This window comes from Carlito syrichta, unplaced genomic scaffold (assembly GCF_000164805.1).
Source record: "Carlito syrichta isolate Samal-C Ts95f unplaced genomic scaffold, Tarsius_syrichta-2.0.1 Scaffold309173, whole genome shotgun sequence".
Taxonomy (NCBI): domain Eukaryota; kingdom Metazoa; phylum Chordata; class Mammalia; order Primates; family Tarsiidae; genus Carlito; species Carlito syrichta.
In genome coordinates, this window is record NW_007253269.1 from 437,066 (window position 1) to 457,231 (window position 20,166).

Below are 20,166 nucleotides of genomic sequence, written 5' to 3' on the forward strand. Positions count from 1 at the left end.
GGCGTGGTAGCGCACGCCTGTAATTCCGGCTACTTGGAAGGCTGAGGCAGAAGGATCGCCAGAGCCCAGCAGGTCGAGGTTGCGGTGGCTGGGAACAGCCACTGCACTCCAGTCTGGGCGACAGAGTGAGATTCTAACTCAAAAAAAAACAATGAACAATAAGAAAAAATTGAGAAAACAATTCCATTTATAATAGCATCAAAAAGAATAAAACACTTAAGATGTCAATCAAGGAGGGGAAAGACTTGCAATGATAAACTGCTGAAAGAAGACAGAAATAAATGTAAACATATCCCGTATTCATGGATTACAAAACTCATTATTAACTCATTCGCGGCCACTGATGTAAATTTATGTCATTCCAAATTCTGTTCCTCGCTGATCTCGGTGGCTCAGCCTGTAATCCCGCGCTTTGGGAGGCTGAAGTGAGTGGATTGCCTGAGCTCGCGGCTTCGAGACCTGCCTGGGCAACTTGGCGAGACCTCATCTGTACAATAAATCAAAAAATTAGCCGGGCGTGGTAGTGCACGCCTGTACTTCCAGTTACTTGGAAGGCTGAGGCGGAAGGATCGCCGGAGCCCAGCAGGTCGAGGCTGCGGTGGTTGGGAGTGGTCACTGCACTCCAGTCTGGGTGACAGAGTGGGACTCCAACTCAAAACAACAATAACAACAACAAAAAACAAACAACAACAAAAACCAAATTCTGTTCCTGGCTACCGCTAATGTGAATTTATATCTTTGCAAATTCTGTTTCTGAATAGTATATATTTGGTTTATAATCTGAATAAAAATACAAAGTACAGAATGCTAGTCTGAAAGGTGTATGAGACAAATACTGGATATGCCTGCAACTTTCAGCTGTATTGTGAAAACGGTGACAATTTAGAAAAGACCATTTCACTTGTGCTTAATGACAGAAGTTTGCCACAACCAGCTTCAGATTTTTTAAATTTTCACCCACAATCAGTATTAGGAAAGTGAAAAATTTGCCAGTTGCGAATGTGTTAGGATGTCAAAATTACCCAAAGCGATCTACAGATTCGATGCAATCCCTATAAAAATCCCAATGATGTTTTCTGCAGAAATAGAACAGTCTATTCTAAAATTAATATATAGAAACACAAGGGAAGCCAAATAACCAAAAGAATTTTGAAAAAGCAAAACAAAGTTCAAGGAATCACACTTTCTGATTTCAAAACTTACTACAAAGCTGCAGTAATTAAAACAGTGTGGAGGTTGGGCACAGTGGTTCATGCCTATAATCTTACTACTTTGGGAGGCTAAGGCAGGAAGACTGCTTGTGCCAAGAAGTTTGAGACCAGCCTAGGTAACATAGCAAGTCCTCATCTCTACAAAAAATTAAAAAATTTGCCAAGCATGGTGGTGCATGCTTGAAGTCTCACCTACTCAGCCAGGCTGCAGTGAGCTGATTGTGCCACTGTGCTCCAGTGGGCAACAGAGTGAGACCCCCCAACTCAAAAAGAAACCAAAAAATCAGTGTGGTAATGGCATAAGGACAGCCATATAGACCAATGGAACAAAATAAAAAGTCCAGATATAAACCCTCATATATTTGGTCAAATGATTTTCGATAAGGGTGCCAAGACCATTCAGCGGGGAAAGGCTAAGTCTTTCTGGCAAACAGTGCTGGGGAAATTGGATATCCACATGCACAAGGATGACATTTGGACCTCTTATCTAACAGTAGATACAAAAATTAATGCAAAATGGTTCAAAGACCTAAACATGAGCTAAACTTTAAAACTCTAAGAAGAAAACACAGGGAGAAGTTTCACCATCATGCATTTGGCAATGATTTCTTAGATGAGACACCAAAGTCCTGGGCAACTAAAGAAAAATAGACAAACTGGACTTCATGAAAGTTAGAAACTTCTTTACATCAAAGGACATTGACAAAAGAATAAAAAGGCAATCCAGAGAATGGGAGAATATTTGCAAGTCATATAACTAATAAGGGACTTATATCCAGAATATACGGAGAACTCTTAAGACTCAGCAACAAAAAAACAAACAAGCCTGGACAACAAAGTGAGACCCCATCTCTACCAAAAAAAAAAAAAAAAAACAAGTTGGGTGCAGGTCGTGAACCTGTAGTCCCAACTACTTGGGAGGCTGAGGTGGGAGAATTCCTTGAGCCCAGGAGTCTGAGGCTATAGTGAACTATTATAACACCAATATACTCCAGACTGGGTGATAGAGTGAGAACCTGGTCTCTTAAACAACAACAAAAAACCAGATTCAGAAATGGGCAAAGGATCTGAACAGATAGTCTCCAAAGAAGATACACAACTGGCCGATGAGCACATGAAAAGATGTTCAACATCTAATTATTAGAGAAATGTAAATCAAAACCACAATGAAATATAGTTTTATATCCATTAAGATAGCTACTATCCAGCTGAGCTCGGTGGCTCAGCCTGTAATCCCAGCACTTTGGGAGGCTGAGGTGAGTGGATTGTTTGAGCCCATGGGTTCGACACCTACCTGGGCAACTTGGCGAGACCTCATCTCTACAATTAAAAAAAAAAAAAAAAAAATTAGCCAGGCATGGTAGCAGTGCCTGTAATTCTGGCTACTTGGAAAGCTGAGGCGGAAGGATCTCTGGAGTCCAGCAGGTCGAGGCTACGGTGGCCAGGAGCGTGCCACTGCACTCCAGTCTGGGTGATGGAGTGAGACTAAAACTCAAAAAAAAAAAAGATAAAGATAGCTACTATCCAAAAAACCCAGAAACTAGTAAGTAATGATGAGGATACATAGTTGTTGGAATGCTTGTGCACTGTTGGTGGGATGTAAAATGGTACAGCTGCTGTGGACAAGTTAGACAGTTCCTCAAAAAATAAAAAATAGCATTACCATATGGTCCAGCAATTCCATTTCTGGGTATAAACCCAAAAGAAATGAAAGCAAGAACTCGAGACATTTGTAAACCCATATTCATAGCAGCATCATTCACAAGCTAAAACATGGAAGCAACTAAGTGCCCATTGACAGATGAATGAACAAGCAAAATACATATAATGGAATATTATCCATCTCAGGTAATCCTCTCGCCTCCACCTCCCAAAGTGCTGGGATTATAGGCATGAGCTACTGTGCCCAGCTGATTTTCAGTTTTTCAAGATGAAAAGAGTTCTGGATGATGGTGATGGTTGCACAACAATGTGAATATACTTAATGCACTGAACTGTACACTTAAAATGGTAATATGGTAAATTTTATGTTGTATATTTGACCACAATAAAAAAAAACCTGGGGGAAAAAACCAAACAAGGTTTTTTTTTGAGTTGGAGTTTCACTCTGTCGCCCAGACTGGAGTGCAGTGGCACGCTCCCGGCCACCGCAGCCTCGACCTGCTGGGCTCCGGCGATCCTTCCACCTCAGCCTTCCAAGTAGCTGCAACTACAGGCGTGTGCTACTGTGCCCAGCTGATTTTTTGATTTATTTTGTAGAGATGAGGTCTCGCCAAGTTGCCCAGGTGGGTCTCAAACCCACGGGCTCAGGTAATCCACTCACCTCAGCCTCCCAAAGCACGGGATTACCGGCTGAGCCACCGAGCCCGGCTTTTTTTTGTCTTTGACAAAAGACTAAAGGGGGCTTGGCGGCTGTGAGGATGAGGACGTTCTGGCCCCATGAGCCCAGGGGAAGTGCAGGTGGTTAAAAAAGCCATCAGAGCTCCACTGTCCATGTGGAAATCTCAGTGCTACAGGCCTTGGTTCACACAAGTGCAGCTGGCATGATACTTGGCAGGTTCTAATCTTCAGTGTCTTTTCCTCTGTCCCTAAGGACTTGCCTGGGGCTGAGCCTCTTAGCTCACCTGCTGGAGGAGACCACAGGCAATCTCACACTCACTTAACACAGTCCCAGGGGCATGTGCAGGTGACAGGCAGCAGCCCCTATGCTGCATGTGAGACATGTCATTTGACCAACTTGCATGTAAGCCGCAACTTTCCACATCTGGTATCACAAGGTCTTTGCCCCACAACAAAAATGTGGCAAGAGCCAGTGAGATTCTCAAATATCAGCCCTGCAAGCCCCACAGATCAGATGCAAAGAAGCCCCAGTCCTACCATTCCCAAGGAAACGCCCATCTTCCTCACACCCACCTGGAAGCATCTCGTCAAAGCTGGTTCTGGCCTCAGGGTGGCGCAGCAGAGATTTGGGAGTGAAGATAATTAACTGAAATACAGAACAGGCTCATGATGGACCAGGTTCTAAAGAGTTCAGAAGGAAGGTCTAAAGCACGGAACTGTCCAAGCCACGCAACATGATGACCCGCCATCCCAGCTCTCTCAACAGGAGCCTCAAGTCAGAAGAGGCAGAGGAGGAAAAAAGGAAAAGATGACCGGGATCTCTGCTCTTCATTTCCCCTCAGCCAGATGTCCACTCCCTGCAGAGCCCATCCCAGCTTGCACTGAGCCCTGGTACCCCACCCTCCACCTCCCTGTACCCAGGGAAGAGCCCTGAGCCTCTCCTTGGCAGTCCAGGGCAAATGCACCCACAGCTCATCTGAGGCTGTGACAAGGCTCAGCACCAAGTAGCATGAAGGCTGTCCTGTCCTGTGGGCCCTCGGGCTGCTGGGGTACACAGAGCTGTGAGCCTCAGCCCTGCACCCCCACCCCTGCAGTGTCCTGGGGCAGCAGGGCACTGGACCTTTCCTGGACACTTCTTCCTTCTAGAGCACTCCTACTTATCCTCCACCCAACTTCTACTTCAACCCTCAGTTCGGGGGCCCCTCCTGGGCTCTGCTTCTTCCACTCCCTTGGTCCTGCAAGGGCTCACCTCTCTTCTAGAGCTCAGCATACCCCCTATGACCACCTAGTCAAACGTCCATTGTCTCCACTGGGCTGTGGCCTGCAGCTGTGTCTCACCACTCTGCATGTGGTGTTCAGCAGCATGCAGGGGCCCAGCTCGGGAAAAAGTACATGCAGTTCCCTGGTGGCAGCAGTGGGAGGAGCTCCCTGATGCCACAAGGTATCCACACTCCCCTTACAGGTGCCACCTGGCCACCCCCAAGCAAGAGGCGCTCAGAGTAGCCTTTTCCTGCCCCAACAGAGCAGGGTCAGGCCTAGTTTGAGCATGGAAGTCCCCCCCACTGACCGGCTTCCGGAAGGGCAGCAGGATCTGGCGTCGTAGCACATGGAAGAAGTTGCCAGGGCTGGAGCAGTTGACAACAACCCAGTTGCAGTCATAGAGCTGATTGATATCGAAGTTGGCTTCCGTAAGGTCCTGCAGCAAGGAAGCGGCCAGAGGCCAGGCGGCAGCACTGAGCGTTCTGGGCATCTAGGGGCAGAGGGGCCTCAGGAGGCACCACAGCCCCACCCTCACTGCCTGACTCACTTGGTGGCGGGGCGGACACTAACGAGAGCAAGTTCAGCAGGCTCAGCCAGCCAGCCTCACACCATGGAGGAGAGTCTCAGGCTCACTTACTCCCTCCTGTTTCTCTGAAAGCTACTACCTAGTGTGAAACAGATAACTACTTCAAGAGACACTGGTCTACCTAAAATCACTTCTAATCTTCCTTAGAAACTGACTCCTAATAGTTCTGAGTTCTTAAAGTTTCATTAAAATCACCCCAAAGTTTTCTCCTCTTAAGTGTTTGTCTGAATTGGAGTCCAGGCAGCATCTCACCAGGAGTTCACACTGAGGTGCTCAAACAGGTGATCCTGTGCTTTCAGCAACAGTGGGAAGCAAATGGAAGGAGCCTCTGCACTGTCTTCTGTGCTTTAAGGAGGCTCTCATCTCAGGGAGACTGGCAGGCATGGGGCATGCTTATCTACCCGCTTGAGCTCCCAAGAGAGAGGAAGGCACAGAGCCAAGGTCTGCCTAACACCTCTGGACGTCCAGATGAAATGTTCCTCCCCAGGATCCCTGCCAGATGCCCCGAGGGCAGCCGGCTTGGCAGGGCCTGTTCTACTCACCGGCAGGACATCGGGGTCATCATTGCACATCTGCAAAAACCGCTCTGGGCGGGCGGAGGAATGTTCTGGACCCTGGAACCAGACATACAAATTATAGTTTGGGAGCCCTCGCATGCCGATATCTGCTGTTCTTCTTCCTTAACCAGCCTGCTCATTTCTTGTTATCTTTTTCCTGTGGCAGGGTTCAATTTCTTCCCCCTCCCACCAGCAAAGCAACCGGCATATTTCCATACCTGAGTTTTAAAAGTATGTCACACCTGTGAGATGGGACAGCCCCAAACAGGGTGTTAGGGGGTGTGAGGCAGCCGAGCAGGCTGAACTGCTGGCAGCAGGTGGCGAGTGTCCTGTGGACACCTGTGCATCTAGGCAGTCGACCACGAGGACCACCAGTTTCTCACCCAGAATAGGGAAGGGACAGGGCATGCTGGCTGCATCCAGATGGGCCATTCTGGCCTTCCAAAGTGACATTCCCAGCTAAGACAGGTGGCAAGCACTGGCAGAGCCCTCAAAAGGATATGTGAGCTGCTGGCTCTCGTGCCAGTCTTTGGGGTTGGGATCCTTAGTGGGCCCTTCCCAAGACCTAAGTCTGGTGGGGAAGGGCCAAGGGCTCACCATGCCCTCCATGCCATGGGGCAGCAGCAGCACGATGCCGTTCTGCCGCACCCATTTGGCTTGTCCTGGGCAGATGAACTGGTCGATGATGCACTGGGCCGTGTTGTGGAAGTCACCAAACTGTGCTTCCCAGAGGACCAGGGCGTTAGGACTGGCCATGGCGAAGCCCAACTCAAAGCCTACAAAGGATGAAGGAAGGAGAAAACCATGTCCAGGACACCAGCCGGCAAGTAAGGGTGACTAGGTGGGCGAGGGGGGCCGCTGGGGAGGGGCACCTGGTGGCACGGGCTCTGGGCACTCACCAAGCACACCATACTCAGACAGTGAACTGTTGCACACAGTGTAGGGGGCCTGATTGGGCCAAAGGTGGTTCATGGGGATACAGGTTCTCTTGTCCACATTCTGGTCATGGAGCACATGGTGGCGGTGGCTGAAGCAGGACAACAGAGCAAATAACCAAGAGTTCTGACCTGACAAGCTTATGAGCCGAAACGCACACAAAGCGCCACTGATCCCACACACTGTGACCTGGACTGCCCAGTTCTTAACAGAAGCACCAGCAAACCAGGGATGGGGGCTTTTAGGCTGGGACAAATGGAACTCAGTAACTGTCTTCTGGAAAATACATGCCAGAGTCCCTCCCTTGTCATTTCCTACTCTGAAGGGCAAACACAGCTGCCCTGAATGCTACCTGAATGTGCCCCGCTCCACGTCCTGGCCGCTCAGCCGGATGTGGATACCCTCCTTCAGGAGCGAGCCGAATGCCATGTACTCTGCAAGAGCCCAGTCCACAGTTCGGTTCTTCACCATTTCCCCACGAGTTTTCAAGATCCGGCTCAGCCCTGCAGAGACACAGGTCTCACCAACTACTGCAGGCCCAGGCCTGCAGGTGGCCTTCCACTTCTCAGCGCGCCAATGGGAAGAGCAGTGCCTTCTTCACCCGTAGCTTCTGTGTTCCTAATTTGCTGGAAACACTGTGACCTGTTTTTCCTTAACTACTGGGCAAGCACAGGACCATGATGAGGGCATTGGGTGAGAGGCAGCCCGACCCAACCACCCCACAGGCCTTTAGCAAGGCAGGGAGGGAGCATCTGCGGGATACGTGATGGGGGTCAAAGCCAGTCCTAGAGAGTTGTTGCCACTGGCCTGGGCCCCAGTATTTTCACAGGTCAGCACAGAGCTTGTTACCTCCATGAATGGTAAAGTTCTCCACGGGCACGGAGCTGGCCACGTTTCCAATGTGTGTCAGAATATCCTCTGTCAGACCCGTGGAAGGGCAGGACATGCTCCGGGGCTGCCCGTCCAGGGTGAAGAAGCCTAGGAAGGGAAGGACAACTGAGGCATAGCACCTACCCCACTTTTGCAGGGACAAAACTGTGGCCAACATGTGGCTGTGGGGAGAACCAGAGTGAGAGATAGCGCAGCCCAGACTGTGGTCCCCAGAAAGTACTAATCCAGAGGTCGGAGTCCAGGGTCCACAAGGGGCTTTGCTGCAATAGTGCATACAGTTGTGTGTTGTGGGGACAAAGCAGGGAGCATGAGTTCTGGGGAGAAGATTCACGGTTACGTCAGGTGCACAAATGGGTTTATTTATGGCATTGTTTCCTCACTTACCAGGCCATGGAGAGTCAAGCCAGTGCTTGATGTGCAAGATCTTCTCATCTTTGGATCTGGCAAAAGCTTCCTCACAGATCTTGTCATACTTGGAGATTTCCTCCTGGAGGGTTGGGTCCAACATGGCAGTCACTGGCACAGGGCACAACACGGTGCATGCCACTGGCACTCCTGCACTTTCTGGATAACCACTATGGACCCTCAATGACATCCCTGGTACAAGCACCATGCATGGCCACCCACAGCTCCTGGGAACTACTGTGCATACTCACTGGCACCCCTGCACTGAGTACAAACATCTCAAGCTCCATCAGCCCCCAGTCTTATTTCTCCCCACCACGCAAAGCCCTCCCCTCCCCTTCCCTCCCTTCCTTCCCTTTCTCTCTCTTCTCTTTCTTTTTTTAAGACAGAGGCTCACTCTGTTGCCCAGGCTGAAGTGCTGTGGCATGATCATAGCTCACCATAGCCTTGACCTCCTGGAGTCAGGTGATCCTCCTGCTTCAGCCTCCCAAGTAGCTGGGACTATAGGTATGTGCCACCATACCCAGCTCATTTTTTTTTAATTTTTAATTTTTTAAAATTCAGAGTCTCACTCTGTTGTCCAGGTTGGAGTGCAGTGGCATGATCACAGCTACCGCAGCCTCAACCTGCTGGGCTCAGGCAATCCTTCTGCCTCAGCCTTCCAAGTAGCTGAAATTACAGGCATGCGCCACAATGTCCAGCTAATTTTTTAATTTATTGTAGAGACAAGGTCTCACCAAGTTGCCCTTGAATCCCTGGGCTCAGGCAATCCTTTTGCCTCAGCCTCCCAAAGTGCTAGGATTATATGCATGAGCTATTGAATCTGGTCTAATTATTTTTTTGTGTGAAAACGAGGTCTCATCATGATGCCCAAGTTGGTTGTGAACTCCTGGGCTTAAGGGATCCTCCCAACTCGGCCTCCCAAAGTGCTGGGATTACAGGTATAAGCCATCCAGCCCGGCCACACAGCACTTCTAAGATTTGTAAGAAGTCGAAGTCTACAATATTTTACTCTTCTCACTCTTAACAGCTTCTTTTCCACTTCCGGTGGGTGGAGATGCTACATGGTATCTGACACCCTGCCCCCCACCATATTCTTTCTTAAGAACTAGTTTGGTTCTCACAGTTCCTAGCACAGTCCCGAGGACAACTGGGCCCCAAGCTCCATCTCCAGCAGTTGTCCAGATCTGGGTCTTTCCTGTTCTTGTGCTTCAGACCCAGTTCCTTATGTCCACCCACTCCCCTCTCCCTCTTGGAGCACCTGCTTGGGGTTTCCCACTCACAAACAACCAGCATTTACCAGTCCATTCACTGAACTGGACCCACCATCTACCTCTCACCCTTGCACAATGTATGAAATCTGAGTGGGCTGCCATTACCTCATCTCTAAAACACGTCTTTCTCCTCCTCAAAACACTACATAAGGTCCAACTCCTTTACAAAGCATCTCAGTGGTCCAGATCCTCCAAAAGGTTACACAATGACATGCTGTTACTGCGAATATTTCACTTGCTTCCATTTGGGTCCTCATAACGCTGCGAAAGCAAGACCCGGCCCTGTGGCCAACCTTTTCTAGTCCTCTCAGCTCTAGGAAGGACAGCTGGGATAGAACTGCAGAGACGCACCTCATACTCGGGCTGGTTGACCACGCCCTGCGACACCAGCAGCTCAGCATACTTCTGCAGCACAGGCTTCTGCTTGCGGATCTGCTTGTACATGAGGGGCTGTGTGAACATGGGCTCATCCATCTCGTTGTGGCCGTTGCGCCGGTAACACACCTGGTCAGGGCAGCGAGAGAAGATGTCAGAGGCGATAGTTGTCCCGGCAGGAAGGTGTGCTGTTGGGGCACTTGCTTCATTCCCCCAAGTGATGCCTCATGCCTGCTCTGCCTCAGTTTACCTTCTCTAGAATTAGAATCCTGTCTCTATCTCTCCTTCACACAGTAGAGTTGCTTTGACTATTAAACGAGATACAGTGAAAGTGATGTGTGAATACAAACTCTTTATTCACAAAGCAGTCCCATGACAGCCCTAGATGAGCTCAGGAGTGGCCCTCTTCACCACCACAGCTCCTGCCTGGGGATCATTTCCTCATAGGCCTGAACACACCAAAGCTAAAAGAAACCCACACTAGGCCCCGCAGTAGACAGCCCTGAGGTGACTTATCAAGACAAGTTCCTGTCCTTGGGACCTGCCGAAGACAAGAGGGGAGGGCCAGATGCTCTGTCCCGGACACATTGTCCCTGGAGTCACTCACCAAATCGACAACTACGTCCTTGTGGAAGGTGCTCCTCCACTCGGCTGCTACCTTGCACACGTACATGACAGCCTCAGGGTCATCAGAGTTCACGTGAAAGATGGGGGCGTTCACCACGCGAGCCACGTCGGTGGGGTACGGGGAGGACCGGGCCATCCGTGGGTCTGTGGTGAAGCCAATCTGCAAGGAACACACAGCCTGGCAAGAGGGCACCTGGCATGGCAGTACAGGGAGGGCAGTGGAAAAGGTCGGGTATGGCCTGCGCCTGCCACTTGGCTTCTCTGAGAAAGTACCCCAAACATTTCTGTTTACATTTCTTAAGTACATTCCTTTCCAGATTATTTTCTTTTTACACATATATATAAGAAGGGGACCCAAAAAAACTGGAATTATCTTTTGGAGGATGGGCCCCTTGTAGTACACTCAGAATTTGTTCCTCCAGATCAGTCAACTAAAGTTTTTATCTGGAAGTTTTGAGAAGGCTGTGACACAATTTGCAGCAGAAATGCCCTGAGTTGTGGCAAACAGGTGCTTGGTTCTTCCACCATGACAACATACCTGCCTACACTGCGTGGAGTGTCCAGCACTTTTTGACTAAAAATGGCATGAGCACTGTGCCCCACCCTCCCTGTTCACCCGATCTTACCCCAAGTGCCTTTTTTTGGTTTCCCTGAAGAAAAAAGTCCTTGAAGGGAAACATTCTGCCTATGTGGAAGAGGTGAAACAAAAAAAAGACAGAAGCACTAAAAGGCATCAAAATACATGAGTTCAAAAACTGAGCAGTAGAAAAAGCATCTTGAGCTGGGCTTGGTTCAAGTGGTTCGAGACCCACCTGGGCAGGCGAGACCTCATCTCTACAATAAATCAAAAATGAGCCGGGCGTGGTAGCACACGCCTGTAGTTCCAGCTACTTGGAAGGCTGAGCGGAAGGATCACTGGAGCCCGGCAGGTCGAGGCTGTGGTGGCCGGGAGCGGCCACTGCACTTCAGTCTGGGTGACAGAGTGAGACGCCAATTCAAAAAAAAAAAAAAAGAAAAAGCATCTTGATAGGTATATTGCATCAAACAGAGTACTTTGAAGGTGACTGAGGTTTACACATGTAAATTCTAGGGCACAGTTTTCACACCTATAATCCCAGCACTTTGGGAGGCCAAGGCGAGAGGACTGCCTGAGCCCACGGGTTCGAGCAGACTAGCCTGGGCAACTTGACAAGACCTCATCTCTACAATAAATCAAGAAAAATTAGCTGGGCATGGTGGCACATGCCTGTAGTTCCAGCTACTTGGAAGGCTGAGGCGGAAGGGTTGCCTGAGCCCAGCAGGTCAAGGCTGTGGTGACTGTGAACGTGCCACTGCCCTCCAGCCTGGGCAACAGAGTGAGACTCCAACTCAAAATAAATAAAAAAGTGAATGAACGAATGAATGAATGAATAAATAAATAAATTCTGGATTTTTCTGGGTCCCCCTTTGTATGTAAATAAATAAATAAGTACATTTTGGGACCTTATTATTTCTATAATTTTGTACTTTATTCATTTAACATCATGAACATTTTTCTTTGAAAAGAAAATTTAAGGGCTTCATAACATAACTCTCCTTGCCACTTGGATGTACTATAATTTAATTATTTATTAATAATTTTATAGCTTGCATTTAAAGTTTATTTTATGAAATATTTCAAACATAAAGCATCATAATGTTATACTGTTCACATGTTGGGCCATTACCCACCATGAATAAATCTGAAGAGTTTTGCCATATTGTTTCTGATTCTTTCTTATTACACATTTCTGCCACAGCTAAAGTGTAGTGTTCAGCCTCATGCAATTTGTATTATCTATTATCTACTGTTGATGGACATTCAGGTTGTTTCCAATTAGTGGTTAACAATATGGCACTATACACATGCTTATATAGGTTTTAACAGGAATTATGGCTGAAACAAATACAGAAATAGAAAGTCTCAGCAAAGAAATAGAAGATATAAAAAAACAGAACTAGGGTCAGGCTCGGTGGCTCAGCCTATGATCCCAGCACTTTGGGAGGCCGAGGCGAGTGGATTGCCTAAGCCTGCGGGTTTGAGACCAGCCTGGGCAACTTGGCAAGACCTGTCTCTACAATAAATGAAAAATTAGCCAGGCATGGTAGCATGTACCTAAAATTCCGGCTACTTGGAAGGCTGAGGGAGGGATCGCCTGAGCCCAGAGGGTCAACGCTGGGGTGGCTGTGAGCAGGCCATGGCACTCTAGCCTGGGTGATGGAGTAAGACTCCAACTCAAAAACAAAAAAACAGAAAAAAAAACAACTAAATTAATATTTGAGAATAGAAAAACTAAAAAGAACTGGGGGGAGAAGATAAACTCAATTGAAGGTATTCTACAGCAGCATGGAGGGGAGAGATAAAAGAATTAGAACATAGAATAATAGAAAAGTCCCATTCTGAACACCAAAGATAAAACAGACTAAAAAAGCAAAAATGAACTGAGCCTCAGGGCCTTGAGGGACTACAACAAAAGACCTAACATTCCTGTCACTAGAGTCCTAGAAGTAGGAGATAAAAAGTGTTTATACAGTGAAATATTATGCAGGAATGGAAGAAATCTTGACCCATGCTGCAACATGGATGGAATTTGAGGAAACTCTGCTCAATGAAATAAGCCAAGTATAAAAAGACAAATACTATACAATTCTACTTATATGAGGTTCCTAGAGTAGGCAAAATCATAGAGACAGAAAGCCAAGTGGTGGTGCCGGGGGCTGTGGACCGGAAATGGGGAGTTAGTGCTGAATGGGTATGGAGTATTTGTTTGGGATGATGAAAAATTTCCAGAAATGGACAACATTAAGAATGTATTTACTATCACTGAACTGCATACTTAAAAACTGTTAAGACAGTAAATTTTGTGTACATTTTCCCCACAATTAAAAAAATTAGAAAACCAAAACCAAAACCAAAAACCCCAAAACAATAGTTCAGTAGGGGGATTGTTTGGTTTTTAGGCTTTTCTTTTTCCTTAGTATTGTTTCAAGTCTCCCTAATACCATTCTTTGAAGGAAAGCAGATTAAATGCTGACTCTTATTTACTTCAAGCAAGCTATTCAATCTCTCTGCTCCTCAATTTTGTCTATAAAATGAGACTAATACCACTGCATGGGTAACAACACTACAAATTAATGCATATGAAATGCCTAACGATGTTTGGCACAAAGTAGGCACTTAGTAAATGGTAGCTTTTTACCATATTATATGCATATTGGATAATGTTCTTTCCCACTTTAATATCTGGCCTTTCAAACTTTGAGCTATTCTTTACAAATTTTCTGAATTGCATTTTTTACACAGAATACTAACATTGTTTAATATACACTTTCTCATTTGTCATTTTGGAACTCCTTTATTGAAAAAATAATTCTTGGTTGGGCTCGGTGGCTCAGCCTTAATCCCAGCACTTTGAGAGGCCGAGACGAATGGATCGCCTGGGTCTTTGGGATCAAGATCAGCCTGGACAGCTTTGCGAGATCTCATCTCTACAATAAATAAAAAATTAGCTGGGTATGGTAGCACACGCCTGTAGTTCTGGCTACTTGGAAGGCTGAGACAGAAGGATCACCAGAGCCTAGCAAGTCGATGCTGGAGTGGCTGTGAGTGTGCCACTGCACTCCAGTTTGGGCGACGGAGTGAGACTCCAACTCAAAAAAAAAGAGAAAGATAATGTCTGATGATAAACAGAAGGACCTCCATATTGAATACGTTCTTCTTGAGACACAAATTTACTTCTGTATTTCTAAGGTAATGTGTTTTTATTGTTTCTGAGTGTCTGGTGGGCCCTGATCAGCACATCTGATGATTTACTTCCTTTAGAATGCTGTGAAATTGCAGAAGAGTGAGATGGTATCCCTGCTGATTTCAAAGCTTCTGATATACTGGGTTTAGGATTGTCTCTTCTGCCAGGGAACCTTGTGAATGGAGTGTGTGGCATGACAACCTGAATAACCTTGCTCTCAGATGCCACCTTGCTACGTATCATGATCCCAAATTTTGGGGTCTTTAATGTTTACTGCATAGTGACCACATTTACTTATTTCACTTTAACGTTTTCTCGGCTCTCTCATTACTTCTTGCTGAGCAGCTGCATGTTTCTCTGTCCTCCACAAATCTATCCTGCATGTAGCAACAAATCATCTTTAAAACCAGTATCTTGTCACTTCCTTGTGTCAGTCCCTGCAGTGACTTCTCAATGCAACGGGACTGGAGCTTCCCTCAGGAGCTGGCTGATGGCAGTCCTCTCCTGCACTAGCCATTAGCTGTGATGACCTTGTCCACTCCCTTGTATGCTAGGACCTCTTTCCTGGCTTGATCTACTGCTCCTCAACATTTGCCTACTTGACCTTTAAGACCACTTAAAACGTCAAATTCTCAGAGAATCATTGCTGACTAACCTACTATCTTTGTAGCCCACCTCCCACATTCCCTTTCTTCATGGCACTGTGTATAGCACTCACTAAACTGTAAGCTCTAAGATGATGGGAACATGCCCTTGCTCTGCTTGGTACCTAGTATAGTGCCCATAGATAAAAGGCACTAGAATATTTTTATAGAAACTTCACAGCCGGGCTCGGTGGCTCAGCCTGTAATTCCGCGCTTTGGGAGGCTGAGGTGAGTGGATTGCCTGAGCCTGTGTGTTCGAAACCTGCCTGGGCAACTTGGCGAGACCTCATCTCTACAATAAATAAAAAAAATTAGCCAGGCGTGGTAGCACGCGCCTGTAGTTCCAGCTACTTGGAGGGCTGAGGCAGAAGGATCGCCAGAGCCCAGCAGGTCGAGGCTGCAGTGGCTGGGAGTGGCCACTGCACTCCAGTCTGAGCGACAGAGTGAGACTCCAACTCAAAAAAAAAAAAACAAAACAAAGAAACTTCACATGAGTTGATGGGATGCACTCTCATAGATGGCTGGTAGGAGGACACACAGGTACAACAGGTGATACATATCAAGGTTGGGCAGAAGTACTTACAAGGATGTTCAGCACAAATTACAGAAAACAATGAAAAAAAAAAAGAATCCAAAAGTCTATTTTTTGAAATCATCTATAAGGGATATTTTCATTAAAATTATTTTAAGAGTATATAATGACATAAGCAAATGGGGTAAATAAGAATGGGTATAAAGCTATGTATACAGAATTCAGTTTTTTAAAAAAAGTAAACAGCCATCTGTAAGCCTGCAGGTCTAGAAGAAAATATGCTAAAACAGTTAACACCATGTCAAATAATGTGATTAAAATCTCTTCACTTACAAAATAAAGTTTTCTGTGTTGTCCAAGTTTTTAATAACAGACATATTTTTATAATCATAAAACAATGACTACCCTGACTCAGAGATGTCATCCTAAGTAAAACTGATGCACGTGGAGACCCTTTAGGTTGGTGTGCGGTACCTGGTTGTTGACAACTACGTGCACAGTGCCGTGAGTTGTGTAGGATGGCAGGTCGCTGAGGTGGAAGGTCTCGTACACGATGCCCTGGCCAGCAAATGCAGCGTCCCCGTGCAACAGGATGGACATAACCTGCAAGCACCCAAGAAGACTGCCAATTCAATACATCCTAATCGACAAATCCACAAGGCAAACAAAGGAAATGAGTCATCCTTGTTTTTTAAAAAATAATCTGTTTTGAGATATTTCAAACACAGAAAGGGCAGAGAGTACATAGGACCTCAAGCTCCCAACCTACTAGCGCACCCAGTGTGTCTGCCCCATACCCTCACACCTCCCCATCCTGCCACCCCCGTCTGTCCTGAGCACAGGGAAAGCTGCAGACCCCAAGCCCTGGTAGGACGCTCTGATACACTCTCCTAGAGAGCAGGACTAGCTCAGTCAACTACTCCAGGTGACACATGGAATGGGCGGCATCAGTTGTCACGCCTCTTCAGCCCTTCAACCTGGAGCAGCTCCTTGTCCTTCCCATCTTAGTGCACCCTTGACAGGGCTTGGGTACCCACTTGGGAAGGATGCACTGCCTCAGGTTAGGTTAATGGTGGTCATCTGGACAGGCTGCTGTCTGCCCTTCTCCCTTTAACTTCTGATTTCTCCTTGGTGGTGAACACAGTAGCAGTATTTTGTGAGGAGAAAATTTATATCCTGTTCTTCTCAAGCCTGCACCCCAGCCTCAGCAGCACTGACAACTCCTCTCGGGTGGCTGACGAACAGCAGATGCTGATTTCTGTTACTCCCACATTTGTCAGATGGCAAGCCCTGCAAGGAAGAGGTTTCTCTTCTCCGTTTAGTTATTTGTATTACTATGTACTCACAGTTCCTACTTTATTCGAAAGGTTGTATGTAATTTGTCAACACTGTTAGTCATTTTGATGCTCATGTTGCTCCAGATTGGCATGGGAACTCCTCCAGCTGCCTCCCTGTCCCATGGACAGGTTCCCATCATTCACGAGTACTTCCTTGCTTTCTGGCACAACAGGGCATCGTAGCCTCATATTGTGCCCTACCCAGTCCTAGAATTAGCTGTTTCTCTAAGAAGCTTGATTCCTCCATTTAAGGTCAATATTTGTGGGCTCATTGGTACTAGGATATTATCACATCAAGGTCCATATCATCATTCAAGGTCAGTATAGAGCTAGAAAATATACGTGTGCGCACACACGGAGGGCTATTTCTGTGTATCTGTGTGTGCGTTAAAAAAAAGCTGTGAGTTTATACCAACACCCCTAAATTCCAATCCAACATTTTTCCCAAGCCTATAAATATTTCCTACGGTTGCGAGACACTTGTTCCGACTTCCTTCAACATGTTTACCTATTTGCTTGGTGTCGCCAAAGCCCCAACCATGCAAGACCACTATTTCTACTCCTTGGATACGCAGGCTATGTCTCTCTAAACCCCTGTATTAGTCAGGGTTCTCTAGAGAGACAGAACCAATAGGATGGGGAGAGAAAGGAGAGACAGAATGACTTTTAAGGCCCTGGGCTAGTTCAAACTCTGCAGGGCAGGTTGGCAAGCTGGCAGGCTAGAGGCCGTGGGAGGAGGTGATATTGCAGCTTGAGTCTGAAGGCCATCTGGAGACAATTCCTTCTTCTTTGGGCACCTCAGTCTTTTTCTGAAGGCCTTAAACTGATCAGATGGGACCCACCCACACTTTGGTGAGTCATCTGCTTTACTCAAAGTCCACTGGCTTAAATGCTAATCTTATCTTTAAAAAAATGCATCAACAGCAACATCCAGAAGGGTGTTTGTCCAAACAAGTGGGCACTGTGGGCAGTCAAGCTGACATATAATATTATTAGCCCTCACACCCTCTCATGCTGTGTCCTTGGCCTATGGGCCTGCTGACCTGGGCCTCCCTGAGTCCCTGTCACCGCCCCAGTCCTCAGCACTGTGCTGAGTCCTCCTTGTCAGGAAGGGAAGGTTCATGATTTGCTTGACAGGGACAAGAATCTAGAATGAAAAAAAAAATTTTTTTTGAGTTGGAGTCTTATTCTGTCACCCAGGCTGGAGGGCAGTGACATGCTCCTGGCCACTGCAGCTTTGACCAGCTGGGCTCAGGTGATCCTTTTGCCTCAGTCTTCCAAGTACCTGTAACTACAGGCACGTGCTACCATGCCAGGCTATTTTAAAAAAAAATTTATTGTAGAGATGAGGTCTCGCCAAGTTGCCCAGGCTGGTCTTGAACCCGTGGGCTCAGGCAATCCTCTCACCTCAACCTTCCAAAGTGCTGGGATTATAGGCATGAGCCACCGCACCCAGCTAGAATTAAAAAATTTTAACACAGAACTGCCCATGTCCTGCTTTTTGGTAAATGTGGCAGATGTTCACCAAGATAATAGGACAGGGACAAAAGTGTATAATTTGCTCAGGAAGCCCTCTGGAGGGGTGCATAGCTTTGCCACAATGCCCAGGCTGGTTGCCTTGTTGAGTATAAAATGCATTGGTTTTAAGTCACTGACATTTCATTTTTTGCTGATGCCCACATTGTGTCATTTCTTCCCACAGATACTTTCTGGATGATCTCAGTTGACTTCTGCTGACAGGGCACCTAGGGTTAGTCTTCCTTTCATATTTTTCTTGACCTTCTGATGATGTTATAACGTGACTGCACAGTGGTAACTGACTACTGAAATCACCCCAAGCACATGTCGGGGCTCTCCTTGTATCTGGAAACCTGACCTGCACCTCAGGCAAGAGCAGGTTCTCCCCTTGCTGTAGGATGCACTGCTGCACTGAGGAAATGCTTTCACAAATATCCTTCCCAAGGGCCATCTTAGCACTGAGTCAAATCGGGTTAGTTTCACAATCATGCACAAGGTTATGGGATGACCTCGGCTGCATTTATATAAAGAATGTAATTTTTCATGGATGCCAAGTTATGTAACACACACACTAGCTCCCCGAATTCTGGATTTAATGGAAATCAAACCATTCCCTAGGGGTGTCAGAGGAGAAGCAAGGAGAACAGACAGCGGGCTGAGCCTGTACTGACCCCGCTAAGGACACATGAAGGCTTGAGGCAAGGTAAGGAGGCCACTCAAAAAGAGGGACTGGTGGCTATCCACACTGGGGCAAGGGCAAATGTGTAACAACATGGTATTTGTGGAAGGAAAACAAAGGGACATGCAGATTTGCAACCAAACAGGCTAGCTAGCCTTTCTTGTCCTGGTACCTTACAAAAGGATCAAATAGTGTGACCACTTGTAGTGTGGTTTTTTTTCACACTTAAGTCTCACTCTGTCACCCAGGCTAGAGTACAGTCACATGCTCACAGCCACTGCAGCCTCAACCTGCTGGGCTCAGGTGCTCCTTTCACCTCAACCTTCCAAATAGCTGGAACAACAGGTGCGAACCACCACACCTAGCAAATTTTTTGATTTATTGTAGAGACGAGGTCTTGCCAAGTAGCCCAGACGGGTAATCAAATCTCAGGGCTCAGGCAACTCCGCCTCTCAAAGTGCTGGGATTACAGGTGTGAGCCACCGCACTCAGTTCTTGCAGCAGTTTTAAATACTCTCTATTTCCTTTTCTCTAATTATTTCATTCTTTTTAGGGAAATTTCTAACATTCTGTGTGAGTAATGCTCAAGTGGATTTTTGCCCACAATTTATGAATGCAGAGGTCCCAAGTTTTCTGCCATCTTGTTACTTGTTACTACTCAGACCCAAATGCCCATTACAAGGACACTGTGGTCACTCCAATGCTGGTCTCCCCCTGCCAACTCTCCTTGACCAGCCCCTCCCAGGCACCCAGTGTTGTTACTGGCTGCAGGGGCTGCACATCCCCCCAGCAAAGTCAAGGCCTCTTTGCATCTTCCTGGAGTTTTTTTTGGCACTGTCTTAGCTCTTGAGTTTGAAACAGTAAAGAATCTGTGTGTCTGTATGGATCACACTCATTCTTTACAGCAATGCAGGGATCACTTCCTGCTCTCAATGCACTCCAGCCTGGACTTCATGACCTGTGACAGTGGTTTCCCTTCCTCTAACCCTCTAAGCACAACACTATAGGTTTACAGTATTTTAACAAAACCCAGTAAACTAATCATTGGTTGTACCTCTATAAAAGACCTGATCTCTTTCCAGGGCACACTTGGGAGGCTGGCCCCTCCCTGGTCTGTCTCCCCCAATCCACTCTCCAACTTTGCTCCTACTTTTCACCTCCAGAAAAAGTTCTTTCCTTCCCACTCCTAAGTCCTGCCATTTTTTGCCAATTAGATATGATGGCTACCTG

The 20,166-nt window shown here is 46.9% G+C and overlaps 1 protein-coding gene across 2 annotated transcripts in view; it reads right to left on the reverse strand.

Moving 5' to 3' along the window:
* OGDH (oxoglutarate dehydrogenase) overlaps positions 1 to 20,166 on the reverse strand; it is a 32,446-nt gene that overhangs the window by 4,631 nt on the left and 7,649 nt on the right. For both annotated transcript variants that reach the window (XM_008066874.1, XM_021717013.1), the window contains 11 exons: positions 15,877 to 16,005; positions 10,443 to 10,622; positions 9,812 to 9,964; positions 8,166 to 8,268; positions 7,740 to 7,868; positions 7,243 to 7,393; positions 6,854 to 6,981; positions 6,552 to 6,730; positions 5,940 to 6,011; positions 5,119 to 5,247; positions 4,125 to 4,197 (listed from right to left, as the gene is read on the reverse strand). In XM_008066874.1, the coding sequence (XP_008065065.1) occupies positions 4,125 to 4,197; positions 5,119 to 5,247; positions 5,940 to 6,011; positions 6,552 to 6,730; positions 6,854 to 6,981; positions 7,243 to 7,393; positions 7,740 to 7,868; positions 8,166 to 8,268; positions 9,812 to 9,964; positions 10,443 to 10,622; positions 15,877 to 16,005 (1,426 nt within the window). The remainder of the gene's footprint in view (positions 1 to 4,124; positions 4,198 to 5,118; positions 5,248 to 5,939; positions 6,012 to 6,551; positions 6,731 to 6,853; positions 6,982 to 7,242; positions 7,394 to 7,739; positions 7,869 to 8,165; positions 8,269 to 9,811; positions 9,965 to 10,442; positions 10,623 to 15,876; positions 16,006 to 20,166) is intronic.